The sequence below is a fragment of the Gymnoscopelus microlampas genome (assembly GCF_963454915.1).
Source record: "Gymnoscopelus microlampas genome assembly, chromosome: 13".
Classification (NCBI taxonomy): Eukaryota; Metazoa; Chordata; class Actinopteri; order Myctophiformes; family Myctophidae; genus Gymnoscopelus; species Gymnoscopelus microlampas.
Genome location: NC_139950.1, coordinates 8888511 through 8906150, shown reverse-complemented (window position 1 = coordinate 8906150; position 17640 = coordinate 8888511). Strand labels below are relative to the sequence as shown.

At 42.6% G+C, this 17640-nt stretch overlaps 1 protein-coding gene across 2 annotated transcripts in view; it reads right to left on the bottom strand.

Annotated features, from left to right (window-relative positions):
* Positions 1-5355: 5355 nt before the first annotated feature.
* The window catches only part of ogdhl (oxoglutarate dehydrogenase L), a gene marked incomplete at both ends in the record, with an annotated part of 83246 nt that continues 70961 nt past the window's right edge, over positions 5356-17640 (bottom strand). For both annotated transcript variants that reach the window (XM_084076439.1, XM_084076440.1), the window contains 2 exons: positions 5356-5479; positions 6011-6165. In XM_084076439.1, coding sequence (XP_083932565.1) covers positions 5356-5479; positions 6011-6165 — 279 coding nt within the window. The remainder of the gene's footprint in view (positions 5480-6010; positions 6166-17640) is intronic.

Sequence of the window (17640 nt, the reverse complement as noted above, 5' to 3'; positions counted from 1 at the left end):
AAAAACTACAAGGGAGAAAAAGGCATTTTAGTGTGCACTTTAGAATGGAGGCCGACGGGAAACGCAAAACCGGATCGCAAATATTTCCGTTCCGGTGGTGTTACACTGAAAATGGTCCGTGTCGAAAATTGAAAAAAAAAAATGAAAAAAAAAATAAAAAATGAAAAAGCACCCGGACCGTACCACTACGGTCTCGGCACTTAATGGACCGTAGGACTACGTTCTTGGCGTTTAATGTGTATAGTTATATTTCTGATCCTTTGTGTTATCTTTTTTTCACCGGAATTATATCCTTTTGGTGTTTGACATTTCCAAAATATAACACAGCACTGGCAGTCTAAAATACTCCATGGTAGCAATGCCGGTGTCGCTTGCCAAAATGAACAGATCTATAAGCTGACACCACATCACATTGCGATTTCGACACGTTTTTAACTTGTAGATCTGTTCTTTTTGAGGCGCTTTATCCAACTAGGGCAAAAGTAGTCTCGATCCCATAGCCCGAAGGGACAAACGACTCCATGCCCTGAAGGGACAGCCGTAAGCGGGTAAGCGGGTTGGGCTAGTTGGTTGTCAGGCAACCCCCATGGTTCCCAGAGCCGTTAAGATCAACAATGCTGTCGGTTGCCAGGCAACCGACAACCAGACGGACACCAAGCCTCCGTCCAGGCTCAGTTACAAACTAGTAATGCACAGAAGTAGCAGGCTAATATAATATATTAAAGCCATAAATAGGTTAAAACTATGCCTGAAAATGCACAGGTGACTGTGTGCTATGGACCTTATGAATCCTGTGGGCTTGTGAAGCACAGAGCCTTCCGACTAGAGGGTCTGCAGGGTACAGTATGTTTCTGTTCTTAACATCGTCGCTTCGTCGAAACCTTGTATTTGTTTTTTAATCATTATTTTAGAATTGTGAAAATAGCCGATCTATAAGCTCACGAAGCGTCACATCACAACACGTTGTGAGCTTGTAGATCTGCTGTTTTCACTACTTTTGTGGGACACTCTTGTATGTTGATGTAGGGCATTCATTTTTATGAAAATAAATACATAAAAAGTTGAAATATGGAGATATGAGGTTTCTGCCTGACAGCAACGCATGGATATCTACGGTCAGCTATTATCCTGTCAGGTAATATCATTATCGTCTCTGTCGGGTGGAAACCTCATTATGTCCAAAACTGTTACTTTTCAGGATTCAAATTCCAAAATAGCAGATCTACAAGCTCGAAACACATCGCTTCGCACCACGTTTCGAGCTTGTAGATCTGCTACTTTTGTAGAATAAAATATGGAGATAGGATATGCATATTGTGCATTTTGTGTGTCCGGCTAGCTTTGATGAAGGAGCATGGACATCAGTGTCTCTTAGAGGAAACGGCAGAATGGAACAAAGTGGAGCTTGTGGTCCATGGAGAGAGTGTTTACACCTGTGACATCAGACAGCTGGACTTTGGTGAGTTTGGCTGTAATTATGGTTTACTTACAGGTTCATAATGTCATAATGACCACACCGTGGTACTGATATTGATAAACGCTACAAAAATAAAAGGTATGAGAATGTGACTAAGTTGACCTTAGTCGCTCCTTATTTCGCTCTACCCCGAATCTCTTCGCCGAAAATAGCCGTCCTAAAAGCTCACAATGCACTGGGATGAGATGCATTGTGAGCTTGTAGATTGGCAAATTTTGGGCAAACCACCCCATCACCTGACGAGTGTGTTTGTATGTATGTCCCTGTGTATGAGCACAGCTGCAGCTGATTGCAACACAAAGATGCAACCAGTTACACTAATTAAACACAAACAGGAGGAGTGCAGCCACTTAAAGACATGCACACACACACAGGCTGGCTGGCTTTGTGACACACACACACACACACACACACACACACACGCACACACAATGAACTCATCAAAGGCACCACTCACTTCACCTCACTTTAAGTGATGGAGGACAATGTTGCACAGTGATAATAGTCTAACAATCTGTCGTTCTGTTTCCCAAGGCGGAGATGGCAAACTGGACCCTCGATGCAAAGAAGCTGTTGCTGCCGTGGACAATGCTTACTGAAAAGAAGAGAGTCGACCAATGAACACAAGAGCTGTGGGTTTTTGAACACCTGAGTAGACGGGCGTGTCGGAGACAAAGGAAACAAAAAGATCTTGCACTGTTGCTCTTGATTAAAACATTTCTTTTTCATAATGCAACTCATAATGGTGTTGTGGGTAAATTGGCTCCTACTGCGTGTTTTTGTCAGAAAATAACAATGTACCCGCTCCCCGTTCTTGACAAAATCCATCCAATTTCTTTTGCAAACAATACAGAAAGAAGAGAGAGACCGGGGAACAGCAGCAACCAATACAAGGAATCTTATTAAACTAAAACATTTTATTGCTGTATTTGTTCAATTGGACGTGTTAAATGCACCAAGCTGTGCAGTCTTTCATAATAACACACACATTTCAGTGCTCACTGACTGACTGTGGTCATAAGATTGTTATTTCAAACGGTTGTGCTATACATTCAGAAATAGGAAAGGTACATGTCATTTATGCATCACTAGAACACTTATTTGTACGTGGTTTATGGCATATACTTATCTTAACTACTTTGTTTGAGCTTTGGCTGAGAAAGGTAGAACTTAACAGGAACACTAATTGAATACAGCATTTCTAAACACAGTAATCAAAAACACAGCGTGTGTTAAGTGGCTGGGGATTCTCATATGTTAACCTAGACTCACTGTTCATTAATGCCTCACTCAACTAGACACTGCTGACAGACAAACAGTGCTTTGCTTACTGCTAAAATTGTGTGGAAACCATTTTAGAGTTTAGAAAACAAGCTGCACTACAGAACCGATCCAAAAAAAATAGATATATTTTAGAGCAGACCTTCATATTGGGACGGTGACATCGGTTTTCAAAGAAGTGGGTGTAGGCTTGTTAAGGCGGCAGCCTTAACAAGCCTACACCCACTTCTTTGAAAGGTTCTGGCCCAAACCTGTTTTGGCCAGAACCTTCATCAGAGAAACTTTCTATGATGAAGGCTCTGGGCTTAACGTTTTAGCAGAGGGAAGAATTAAAGAAATATGCTCTTGAGCCAACCGTCTTGCATATTTTCTCATCTTTTTTTCACTATTTCCATCTCTGTAGTTTTTTTTTGTATTGACTGTAGCTGAGCAGAGGGAAGTGAACAGAGGAACGCACCTGTTCCATGTCCATGGTTAACTAAATGAAGCTTAATTTATGCTTCGACAACATGGTTGCCTAATTCAGTGGTTCTGAAACAGTTTATCTTATTTTGATGCTAAATCAACACATTTAGCTGGGGACCCCTTGGAGCCCCCTCAAGGACCCCTGGGGGTCCCCAGACCGCCCTTTGAGAACCACTGGCCTAATTTATACTTGCTCGCTCTCCCGCGCCCCCCCCCCCAAAAAAACAAAAACAATTTCAGTTATTTTTGTCGAGCAACAAGTATAAATTATAAGCTTTATTCTTATCCCATAGCTTCTCTGCATTTCTGTTGGTGTAGCTCTCAGCTTCCATAGAGCTGGCTGAGCTCTGGTAATTCAGTATAAAACATGGTTATGTATCTCCCTGCAAGCTGGTTAGTGTCTCTCTGTGAAATGAAGTGTGACGTTCAACAGATTCATTCACTTACAGCTAAGACAGCCACAAAATGAACCTACTTAGTACCAACGTAGGGGATTCAGTAACAGTCACCGTATCTGCGATATCGTCGCTGTTGGGCAGAAACTGTGAATGTCTGAAAACGTTACTAGTCAGAGAATGGAAGAAAAATACATTTAACCACTTGTTAATCGTGTTAATACTTTTCATTGGTTAAATATTTAAGACACCCACAGACACGCTTAACCACTACTGCACAATTCTTTCCCCAAATAGCGAAAATAGCAGATCTACTATACAAGTTCACAACGCGTTAAAAGTTGAAATATGGAGATGCAAGGTTTCTGCCCGACAACAACAATCTGCAGCAATATTCACGATCGTTATTCAAGTATTCCAGTTACATGTTAACATTGTGCATCTAGTATCTTCCACTAGTCATTTTGTAAAAACACATATATTTTTTTTAAAAACTAAATATCTGTATAGAGGCAATGGAGCAGGGGCGAATTTCGGTATTGGGCAGCCCCACGGGATAGCATCGTTGTAGGGTGAGGGGTGGGGATTATGGGGGAGGGTGGGGTAGGTTCTATAGGCTCTATGCACAGCAGCCATATTGGAAAGAAATATGGCCTCTTCTTACTTCCTTCACAGGTGTTATCAATGATACTAATGACGGCTCTGTTCCATTCTGATATCGTGCATGTTGGCTCACTAGAAACACTCCATTTTGGTTCCCAAATGGCCCCTTATGGTGGGTGTGTAACTCAGAGAGTGTACAAATGGAACCAAATGGACCCGTAAGGGTCCATTTGGTTCCATTTGTACGCTCTCAGAGTTATGGGGGTCCTTGGAAATAAGACAACCACTATGCCACACCAAATGGAACAGAGCCTTAATTAGTATCATTGGTAACACCTGTGAAGGAAGTAAGGAAGGGGCCCAATTCATTCACAATATGGCTGCTGTGCATAGAGCCTATTGCTCATTTCATTTGCGCGTCACCTTGTTGTGGGTCAGTTAACCGCGTCAATGGACGTAGGTATGCACATACAGTACTGTGCTACAGCCATTCAAATTACAAGGACGGTCAGGAGTCTAGACCTAGGCAAGTAAAATGATGAGTTATGTATATATTATGGCAGGATAAGTTACAGTTATATAGCCATCAGGCTGCTAAGCACTCCAACGACTGTCACAAACTACTGTAGGTAGAAAGATGCCTGTGTGTCTCGTATGTTCAGTACAGTTCAGTACAGTACAGTACAGTACAGTAATAACGGCTCTTTTCGACTACAAGAACTAAGTGAACCGCCCCGTGCCGCAAAACCTATTTCACGGGTTCTGGTTTTGTAACAATACGCTATCTGTTTGGTTGCTACTATAATTGTCTATGAATTGAATACTAAGGACCCCAATGGAAACAAGACCACAAGGACATTTTTTGGACGGACCTTTTTAGACAAAGTATTATAAATGTAATTTTGCTGTTTACATGTTTTGCCTAATAAAATATTCAATCAATCAATCAAAACGGCTCTGTTTCCAAATGTTGGCCCTGCTCATTAGCTATAACCCTGGAGTTCTGAAAACCTTACTTGTACTTACATTTTGAATTACACAGATGCGTTCCCAGTTTAAATTTGTTAATGAAAGTTTTGGGTTTTACCCTTCATAGTGGCAAAGAGTCACGACAGATCTCAAGGGGGGGGGGCATTAGAAGTGTCTGCCCTGGAAGGCGTCCAGGTTGAAAGCGGTGTCCATGAACCTCTTCAGCTCGCTGAGGTGGGTGAACTTGTTGCCTGTTGCGGGGGCCGCGGCCGGGTCTCGACCCACGTACCTAAGAAAAAGAGAGGGATTCGACGTGGTAGTACTGGACAGCAGAAAGCAGGACAATAATGTTTCATGCCCAATGGATGTTTTCAGTTTCTAATTGTCTAATTTACTGTACAAAACATTTACAGTACAAAATCTTTTTTTTTTTTAGAATTCAACACTGATAAACTTTTCATACTTCTATCTTTTCTGATACAGTATATATATATATGCACAAACATTATGTACAGTACGTCTCTCTCTCTCTCTCTCTAAAAAGTACTAGAATGTTTGAAAATGGCAGATCTACAAGTTTGTAGATAAAAGCATAAAAACATGTATAAAATAGGGCTAAAGTGGTTAATGTATGTTTTATAATATAATAATTGATAATTACAAAGTAACTAGTAACTGAATTTGTCAAATAATTGTAGTGGAGTAAAAGTTTAATATTTGCCTCTGAGATGGAGTGGAGTAGAAGTAAAAGTACTGAAAATTGAAAATACTCAAGTAAAGTAAAAAATACCTCATAATTGTACTTAAGTACACTGCTTACCAAATGGGTTTCTTATTGGCTAGCACGGTGAGGAAGCGTGGGCGAACGTAGTCGTAGTAGCCCATGTTCTTATGCTCCTCCTGACACCACAGCAGCTCAGCGTTGCTGTATCTCTCCACCTCGGACTGAACCAGGTCAAAGGGGAACGGTGAGATCTGTACAAAGTGAAAACCACAGCCGAATGAGTGTTATACCATCCAGTGGTGGAAAGAGTACTCAGATATTTTACTTAAGTTAAAGTATCAATACTGCAATATAGAAATAATCCGTTGCAAGTAATATTCCGGAATAAAAAATTCACTTGAGTAAAAGTATTGGTACCAAAAGTATTGGTATCAAAATGTACCTGTACCAAAAGTAAAAGTACTAAAATGTTTGAAAATAGCAAATCTACAAGCTCACAACGCATCACGATGCGACGCGCTGTGAGCTTGTAGATCGGCTACTTTCCAATAGCCTACTGTAGGTATAAAATAGGGCTAAGGTGGTTCATGTATTATAATATAATCATTGATAATTGCAAAGTAACTAGTAACTAAAGTTTTCAAATGATTGTAGTGGAGTAAAAGTATAATATTTGCCTCTGAGATGTAGTGGAGTAGAAGTACTGAAAATTGGAAATACTTCAGTAAAGTAAAAGAAATACCTCAAAATTGTATTTAATAAGTACAGTACTTGACTACATGTGCTTAGTTACTTTACACCACTGATATCATCTAAATGCTTCTTTAACCCATTAATACCTGAGGCCAATTCTACAAAATGCCTTTTAAATCAATAGTTCTCACACTTTCACGATGTTTTCAAAAATAGCAGATGTACAAGCAGATATGAGCTCGTTTACTGCTATTTTTGAATAGCCAATTCAAAAATCTAAAATGACACTGATGATTCCCGGTTTTAACGGGTTAAAAATGTTTCAGTCCACACAGTGCTTTACACATTGCATAATCATATCCTACTAGAACATATAGGCTAAGATCCTATTTTATAAGGTAGGACCATTGGCATACAATTTCACAAACTTAAGCTGTTTATCTGCATTTTACTCAATTAACCCATTAAAACCAGGAACGCATCTGTGTAATTTTTTGATGTCTTTGGGCTATTCAAAAATAGCAGATCTACAAGCTCATAGCACGGCACTGAGTGCCGCGCTATGAGCTTGTAGATCTGCTTTTTTTTATCGTGAAAATGTGTGCTAATATTTGAATAAATATATATTTTTAAGGGGAAGCATTTTGCAGACTCAAATCTTTGCTACTGGGGGTCCCTGGAACAGCATATTTTGAGATGGGGTCCGTGGCCAAATACATATCATTTTGGGGTCCTTGACATGAAGAAGTTTGAGAACCACTGACATAAAAAAGTTTTTCAAAAAAACTGTAGGATTTAGAAGACATTTGTATAGAATCCCCAGAAGCAAAGATTTTAGTTAAACATGTTAGCTAGATTTGCATTTCTTTTTAACGATTTTTTCAAAAGAGCTTGTAGATCTGCTATTTTTGAAAAGCCAAAGAAATCTGAAATGACACACAGATGCGTTCCCGGTCTTAAAGGGTTAAGACTGTGTTGTGGGTGGAAACGTCCTCAGTGGTCGACCGATCGATCTGCATTTGCACACGGGCCTTGACCATTGGCATATGAAACGGAGTGAGGAGGCCAATTCCTCACCGTTTGCAAAGTTAAGCTGTTTGTTTGGCATTTCTGTGAACATTTTCACTCAATTAAGAAGACTGCTGTGGGGGGGAGTGAGTCCCGGGAGCCGTGCCAGGGTTAATTAATAGAGATGTGTTTCCATTAGCCTAATTGTGCTCTCCTCTTTTCAGTCTTGGTTGTACATATTTCTTGTTTTTCATACCAGTAACCTGTAAGCTGATTGTATGACGTTCTGCATAGTAGTGTATATTTGTCTTCTTAAATGTCATCATGATTTGAGTGCGCGGGGATCTCATTTTAAATAAGCCATTGTGCTTTTATGGGCGATTCAGTTTAGTGGACCTTGTATTGTGAATTGTACTTCCAACTGTAAGTCCAACTTTAACACGTTCAGCTTACTGTGGAATCGTGCGCGTGTACATGAATCTTTGAAATGTTTTGTAGTTTTATAAATATTTCACTTTGAAAAGTTCAGACAATAATAATGGAAGTCAATGGAAGGTTTTGGTACATCACAACTCCTTCATACTTTCACCTGGAAACCCCATATTTAACTTTAAGCACCCAATGCATTTCCAATGGGTTTTGCCAGTGGAGAGAGAGAGGACACAGGAGGAACTAGAAAAAGTGCTCCTCGGAGCACAGGTCTCCGCCAGGTCAGCTAGGTCATTGTGGGCCAGCAATGTTTGGAATTCGCCAATCAGGATGGAATATGAAAAATCAGACGGATCCGTCTTGATCACTTGACTATAGAGATAATGTGTACCGATTTGAGTGATGTTTGGACAAAATTTGTAGGAGTACTATTATAGTACAGATAATCGGCTGGTTGTTTAGAACCGGACTCAAGAGCCACTGTGAAGGCCTAGCTGGGTTGTAGGCCAGCTAGTCGTCCTGGTACTCTGGCTGGAGAGAGTTAAGATGATCTTCGAGCGTCGCTGAGGGCACGCCATTAACCAGGGCATCCAGGGTCCTTTATACTGCTGGCTGTCATTTACTGCGATAAAGTTTCAGCCTAGTCACCTCAATTATCTTCCAGTATGAAATTAACGAGCGTCTACGACCATCAGCTGGACACTAATCTCCCAAGAACAGATTCAGAGCTGCGCTACTGAATCTGTCGGTAGCCCCGTTCAGAACGTGTCAACATTGGCCTACAAGTGGGCGTGCCTTAGATCAGGAAGCGGGCAGCGCTTTATCCAATCAAATGTAGTGGCCGGGATTTACATCTGTGCGTTCGCTTCCCACTGGAAACAAACCCGAACTCATTTAACAATAGCGTCCCCGGTGCCGACAAAACCACGGAAAGTTAGTAACATTTTATCTTGTTCTTCTATTATAGAAACAAGCGGGCTTATAACCAAAACGATTCATGTTCCATGGGAGAAATGTTGTTAGAGTTCCGTGGAGAAATGTTGTTAGTGGGAATGAGAACATAGGCGCACCCATCGGAAGTGGAGGGCTGAGACCAGAGACCAAACGCCGGTTTTCAGTCATCGTCGGTCTATTTAATCACTCCCCCCAGAGTCAAATACAAAAGTGAAAAATGCCGGGGATGCTGTTTTTCCTTTTTATTTGACCTGGGATTCCAGATTGCTATAATGTAGACCCTATATACCAGGGGTTCTCAAACTTCTTCATGTCAAGGACCCCCAAATTGACACTTATTAGTCCGCGGACCCCCATTTGAAAAGATATGTCAGGGATCCCCCATAAGAGAAGAGTTTTACGGCTCTAGCAGTGATTCTCAACCATTTTAATTTCAAGGACCCCCAGTCTTACATGCATTTGGCTACGGACCCCCATTTAATGGCATTTCTATCTCTGGGACCCCAATTTATATTGTAAAATCTATGTTAATTTAACTCTGAGCTATTGTAAAAGAGGCATGTTAACCAAATGAACCCTTGCATCTCTATTTTGGGCCTGTGATAATAGGGTGGACATTTGGCGCAAAATAGGCAAACATTTGGTAAGCTTAAGCTTGTGCATTATGCTGTTTTCACTATTAGACGCATGTAGGGCCGTTCAGTTCTTCTTTTATCTGAACTAGTCCATACTGTACATACACGCACCCAAACTATGTGCAGAAATTAAACTTGGGAGCGCAACTGCCACTGTAGCCCTTTAGCAAAAATGCTAATAAAATAATTTAAATTTGGGAAGTTTTGTTAAAAACCAGCTTCAATCCTTTTCAGCTTGATCAGCCCACTGAGTAGAAAAATGCATGAGAACAGCCATGTAACTGTATAAAAGTTCCCATCCGTCAATTGGTGGTTATATCACTGTAGCACGCTTTTTTTCTTTCTTTTTTTCTCTCTCTGGGTTGTTGCTGACACTATTGATGAGACCGTTTGGTAATTAAATCTTCTGCTTTACTGACCCCCCCCACACACACACACACACACGCGCACACACACATATTGGTGCACCAAGTCTATGTAAGCTATGTAGGCTATAGTCCAGCTTTGCTGGGTCTGCTGCTTGCTATGCGTTTAAATCAAAGTCCTTTTATAACTTTGCACCACTGAGCGCTCGCGCTCGCTCTCTCTCTCTCTCTCTCTCTCTCTCTCTCTCTCTCTCTCTCTCTCTCTCTCTCTCTCTCTCTCTCTCTCTCTCTCTCTCTCTCTCTCTCTCTCTCTCTCTCTCTCTCTCTCTCTCTCTCTCTCTCTCTCTCTCTCTCTCTGTGTGTGTGTGTGTGTGTGTGCGCGCGCGTGCGTGCGTACTACTAAGTGTATGGTCACAGATATGCGTCAGAAGCGTCGTGGACAATGCATGCCGAGGAATCAGACGTGTCAAATTCTGATGTTGTCTTGCGGCCAGTGCCGGTTTTCTGTTGTGTAGATTGTTTGATTTATGTTGGAATATTGGCTCACTTGAATAAAACTACATGCAAAATGCCTCCATCCTGATTGGCTAAGATTGACATCTAAAGTTTGTAGGAGTGGCCCGTTTTAACATTTCCCTATTATAGCACACCACAATTGTTGCAAAACATTTTTTTTTATAGTTGTTGCGAACGTTCAGGGCATACTTGCCAGCACTGGCCTATATATGGAGATCCCCATAAATGGAGACGATCGACCTACGAAGTCGTCATAGAGACCCAGGACGTGTCATAGATACGGAGCCTGACATCAGCGAACCCTTCCCAGAAACTCCATATATGGAGATAACCGTCACGTCCAGGACTGACGTCATGGTCCCATATTTGGGCAGCTCCATGTATGGAGATGTCTGACACTATCTGACATCACCGTAGTGACATCAGGGGCACACATGGAACTCCATATTTGGGCATGGCTGACATCATAGTGACAACATAATGATGACGTGAGCTTTGAATCAGCTCGGCTTAAAACCAGACTGCACATTGTGAATGACGCACATGGAGAGAGACATTGAGGACTTAAACACCTATAAGAGGAACTTTTCCAGCAGAGATCCAGACATTTGATTTTCATCTGGTAATTGCCCTGTAACCAATCCTGGATCGTAAGGTCACCGATCATTAATTACATTCTTGGACCATTACTGCCCATGCATAGCAGCAGCTTTGACCATGAACCAACTGTTCCCGACAACGAGCCAGCAGCAAGGAAACTCAGAAGAATCAAGACCTTACAGTAGTCAACCGTTTACCAGGGCTTTAGGCTGCCCTAGCGCGTCTGATATCTTGTCTAGAGGGAAGGGTTCAAAATCTCTGGAGAGACAATCCACCGGATCCCATTTTCTCACCGATCTGTGCTCCCGCCCCCGCGCCCCTCCTCCTCCTCAATGTGCAGCATTGAGAGCCCTGACGTCACAAGATTTGGAGCGACGCCCACTGCACTCTGGTTGGTTGGGGAAATCACCCACTTCCTATTCCAGGAACAGGCTGGTCCAGGCTTTAACTCATTCGGAAGTAAAGAGACATCGTCTGACTGACACAGGAAAGAAAACTCACATCTGTAAACAGTGTGACAAGAGTTTCAGTCAGTTAGGTGACCTGAAGAGGCACCAGCGTGTCCACACTGGAGAAAAACCCTTCCACTGTAACCATTGTGACAAGAGTTTCAGTCACAATTCTAACTTGACGAGACACCAGAGTGTCCACACGGGAGAAAAACCTTTCTATTGTAAACAGTGTGACAAGAGGTTCAGTCTGTTAGAGGAGGTGAAGAGACACCAGCCTGTCCACACTGGAGAAAGACCTTTCCGCTGTTACCAGTGTGACAAGAGTTTCACTCAGATAGGTACTCTGACAAAACACCAGAGAGTCCACACGGGAGAAAAACCTTTCTGTTGTAAACAGTGTGGCAAGAGTTTCAGTCAGTTATGTAACCTGAGGAGACACCAGCGTGTCCACACTGGAGAAAAACCATTCTACTGTAAACAGTGTAACAAGAGTTTCACTCAGTTTGGTACTCTGAAAGAACACCAGCGTGTCCACACTGGAGAGAAACCATTCTACTGTAAACAGTGTAACAAGGGTTTCACTCAGTTAGGTCATCTGAAAAAACACCAGAGAGTCCACACGGGAGAAAAACCTTTCTATTGTAAACAGTGTGACAAGAGTTTCAGTCAGTCATGTAACCTGAGGACACACCAGCGTGTCCACACTGAAGAACTAGAAAAAGTGCTCCTCGGAGCACTGCCAGACCCCTAGTGGTTGAAATCTGAATGGCCGGACTTCGCATGACGTGTGTGCAGAGGAAAAGAGGGACAGACCGACCGACCGACCGACCGACCGACAGACCGACAAAGCCTCCTGTAGGCCGACCCCTTGGGTCTGGCAAAAAACATTCTACTGTAAACAGTGTAACAAGAGTTTCACTCAGTTAGGTACTCTGAAACTAGAAAAAGTGCTCCTCGGAGGCCCCTGAAGGCAGGACTTCGCATGACGTGTGTGCAGAGGAAAAGAGGGACAGACCGACCGACCGACCGACCGACAAAGCCTCCTGTAGGCCGACCCCCTGGGTTTGGCAAAAACACCAGATTGTCCACACGGGAGAAAAACTTCCTGATCTTAAGGCCCGCCCACTTGTAAGCCAATGCCCACACGTTCTGAACGGGGCTCCCAACAGATTCAGTAGTGCAGCTCTGAATCTGTTCTTGAGAGATTAACATTATAGTGGTACAAAACAGACCTCCAGCCTCTGTTTAGCCATTTGATTCGTACGCCACAATTTGTTTTGATTGCCGATATTTATGTTGGAATATTGGCTCACTTAAATACAACTACATGCAAAATGCCTCCATCCTAATTGGCTAAAATTCACATCTAAAGTTTGCAGGAGTGGCCCGTTTTAACATTTCCCTATTATAGCACACCACAATTGTTGCAAAACATTTTTTTGTATAGTTGTTGCGAACGTTCAGGGCATACTTGCCAGCACTGGCCTATATATGGAGATCCCCATAAATGGAGACGATTGACCTACGAAGTCGTCATAGAGACCCAAGACGTGTCATAGATACGGAGCCTGACATCAGCGAACCCTTCCCAGAAACTCCATATATGGAGATAACCGTCACGTCCAGGACTGACGTCATGGTCCCATATTTGGGCATGGCTGACATGGGCAGCTCCATGTATGGAGCTGTCTGACACTATCTGACATCACCATAGTGACATCAGGGGCACACATGGAACTCCACATTTGGGCATGGCTGACATCATAGTGACAACATAATGATGACGTGAGCTTTGAATCAGCTCGGCTTAAAACCAGACTGCACATTGTGAATGACGCACATGGAGAGAGACATTGAGGAAGACTTCAACACCTATAGGAGGAACTTTTCCAGCAGAGATCCACACATTTGATTTTCATCTGGTAATTGCCCTGTAACCAATCCTGGATCGTAAGGTCACAGATCATTAATTACATTCTTGGATCATTACAGCCCGTGCGTAGCAGCAGCTTTGACCATGAACCAACTGTTCCCGACAACGAGGCCTACCAGGACTTTAACTCAATCGGAAGTAAAGAGACATCGTCTGACTGACACAGGAAAGAAAACTCACATCTGTAAACAGTGTGACAAGAGTTTCAGTCGCTTATGGGATCTGAAGACACACAGGCGTATCCATACTGGAGAAAAACCCTTCCACTGTAAACATTGTGACAAGAGTTTCAGTCAAAATTCTAACTTGACGAGACACCAGAGTGTCCACACGGGAGAAAAACCTTTCTATTGTAAACAGTGTGACAAGAGTTTCAGTCTGTTAGAGGAGGTGAAGAGACACCAGTCTGTCCACACTGGAGAAAGACCTTTCCGCTGTTACCAGTGTGACAAGAGTTTTGCTCAGATAGGTACTCTGAAAAAACACCAGAGAGTCCACACGGGAGAAAAACCTTTCTGTTGTAAACAGTGTGACAAGAGTTTCAGTCAGTCATGTAACCTGAAGAGACACCAGCGTGTCCACACTGACGAACTAGAAAAAGTGCTCCTCGGAGCACTGCCAGACCCCTAGTGGTTGAAATCTGAATGGCCGGACTTCGCATGACGTGTGTGCAGAGGAAAAGAGGGACCGACCGACCGACCGACCGACCAAGCCTCCTGTAGGCCGACCCCTTGGGTCTGGCAAAAAACATTCTACTGTAAACAGTGTAACAAGAGTTCAGTTAGGTACCCTGAAACTAGAAAAAGTGCTCCTCGGAGCACTGCCAGAGGTTGAAATCTGAATGGCCGGACTTCGCATGACGTGTGTGCAGAGGAAAAGAGGGACATACCGACCGACCGACAAAGCCTCCTGTAGGCCGACCCCCTGGGTCTGGCAAAAACACCAGATTGTCCACACGGGAGAAAAACTTCCTGATCTTAAGGCCCGCCCACTTGTAGGCCAATGCCCACACGTTCTGAACAGGGCTCCCGACAGATTCAGTAGTGCAGCTCTGAATCTGTTCTTGAGAGATTAACATTATAGTGGTACAAAACAGACCTCCAGCCTCTGTTTAGCCATTTGATTCGTACGCCACAATTTGTTTTGATTGCCGATATTTATGTTGGAATATTGGCTCACTTAAATAAAACTACATGCAAAATGCCTCCATCCTAATTGGCTAAAATTCACATCTAAAGTTTGCAGGAGTGGCCCGTTTTAACATTTCCCTATTATAGCACACCCCAATTGTTGCAAAACATTTTTTTGTATAGTTGTTGCGAACGTTCAGGGCATACTTGCCAGCACTGGCCTATATATGGAGATCCCAATAAATGGGGAACGATTGACCTACGAAGTCGTCATAGAGACCCAAGACGTGTCATAGATACGGAGCCTGACATCAGCGAACCCTTCCCAGAAACTCCATATATGGAGATAACCGTCACGTCCAGGACTGACGTCATGGTCCCATATTTGGGCATGGCTGACATGGGCAGCTCCATGTATGGAGCTGTCTGACACTATCTGACATCACCATAGTGACATCAGGGGCACACATGGAACTCCACATTTGGGCATGGCTGACATCATAGTGACAACATAATGATGACGTGAGCTTTGAATCAGCTCGGCTTAAAACCAGACTGCACATTGTGAATGACGCACATGGAGAGAGACATTGAGGAAGACTTCAACACCTATAAGAGGAACTTTTCCAGCAGAGATCCACACATTTGATTTTCATCTGGTAATTGCCCTGTAACCAATCCTGGATCGTAAGGTCACAGATCATTAATTACATTCTTGGACCATTACAGCCTTGGACCATTACAGCCCGTGCGTAGCAGCAGCTTTGACCATGAACCAACTGTTCCCGACAACGAGGCCTACCAGGACTTTAACTCAATCGGAAGTAAAGAGACATCGTCTGACTGACACAGGAAAGAAAACTCACATGTGTATACAGTGTGACAAGAGTTTCAGTCAGTTAGGTGACCTGAAGAGGCACCAGCGTATCCACACTGGAGAAAAACCCTTCCACTGTAAACAGTGTGACAAGAGTTTCAGTCAGTCAGGTGACCTGAAGAGGCACCAGCGTATCCACACAGGAGAAAAACCCTTCCACTGTAAACAGTGTGACAAGAGTTTCAGTCAGTTAGGTGACCTGAAGAGGCACCAGCGTATCCACACTGGAGAAAAACCATTCTACTGTAAACAGTGTAACAAGAGTTTCACTCAGTTAGGTACTCTGAAAGAACACCAGCGTGTCCACACTGGAGAGAAACCATTCTACTGTAAACAGTGTAACAAGGGTTTCACTCAGTTAGGTACTCTGAAAAAACACCTGTGCACTGTCCACACTCCACACGGGAGAAAACTTCCTGATCTTAAGGCCCGCCCACTTGTAGGCCAATGCCCACACGTTCTGAACAGGGCTCCCGACAGATTCAGTAGTGCAGCTCTGAATCTGTTCTTGAGAGATTAACATTATAGTGGTACAAAACAGACCTCCAGCCTCTGTTTAGCCATTTGATTCGTACGCCACAATTTGTTTTGATTTCCGCTGTTACAGTCTGGCTTCAGGACCATAACAAAAAAGGGGAAACGACACGGAGGAATACATAAGTGTTAAGTTTATTTACCAAATAGTGAAATAATTGTAAGTAAGTAATAAGCCAAGTTTACAAATCATAAGGGCAGGGAAACATGCTGCCCACTGGAACTGAATCTAATAAACCAACATAAGGAACTCAAACACAAATGTGAGCGGGTCCAGTGCTTTAGGCATCAAGTAGGCATTTTTCATTTTTCATTTTATTACAGATTGTTGAAGTACAGAATATAAGCTTTCATATGATGTATCATTCATTGAAATTGGAACACATTTGAAGAAGATGTGACCATTTTAATCTTGTTATCTATAATAGTCCAAACTGAGATAATCCCTCCTAAAGAATTTCCACTTCTAGCACCTCTCAGCTCCAGGTAATGGGCGTGAACAATCAATGGGTAATTTATTCAACCTAGCCACTCCTCAATCACTCCCCCATTGACACCTTTCAGTCAGCTGTCCACCATATAGAAATTTGATGCAACACAATTACATTTTTCTAAAGGTATTTTTACTTTACTGGAGTATTTCCAATACTTTAACTTCTACTCCACTACAGATCAGAGGAAAATATTGTACTTTTACTCCACTACAATCATTTTAAACTTGAGTTACTAGTTACTTTGCAGATATAAATTATTACATTATAAAACATACATTAACCACTTTAGCCCTATTTTATACAAGCTCACAATGCGCATTGCGACGCGTTGTGAGCTTGTAGATCAGCTATTTTCAAACATTTTAGTACTTATACTTTAGGTACTTTAAAGGAGAATTCCTGTCATTTTAAGTGTTATGTTTGATGTGTGTCAAATCACTTACCAACGTAGGAATGAAAATCGCGTAACTCCACAGAGCCCCCTATCGACCCCCACCGTTGTCATTATAGGAGGATATAGGATAGCCCAAATTCGCCTATTTTAACCAATGCAAAGTCTGTTTTTTTGCTTCTAGTACTCATTGTTGAGTCCCATGATAATGTAACAGGCGCTAAAACTCCCGACAAGCTAACGGCTAATAACAGAACGAGCTAATGCTGGTTGCTGGTTTCTCTCCCGACCTGGCAACCTGGGGCTGCCATGCAGAGAGATAAGCAGCCCCAGCGTTAGCTCGTTTGTTATTAGCCGTTAGCTTGTCGGGAGTTTTAGCGCCTGTTACATTATCATGGGACTCAACAATGAGTACTAGAAGCAAAAAAACAGACTTTGCATTGGTTAAAATAGGCGAATTTGGGCTATCCTATATCCTCCTATAATGACAACGGTGGGGGTCGATAGGGGGCTCTGTGGAGTTACGCGATTTTCATTCCTACGTTGGTAAGTGATTTGACACACATCAAACATAACACTTAAAATGACCGGAATTCTCCTTTAAGTACATTTTGATACCAAGACTTTAGTACTTTTACTTTGATTGAACTCAAGTAACATTTTGAGCACTTTTACTTGTAACAGAGTATCTTCATATTGTGGTATTGCTACCACC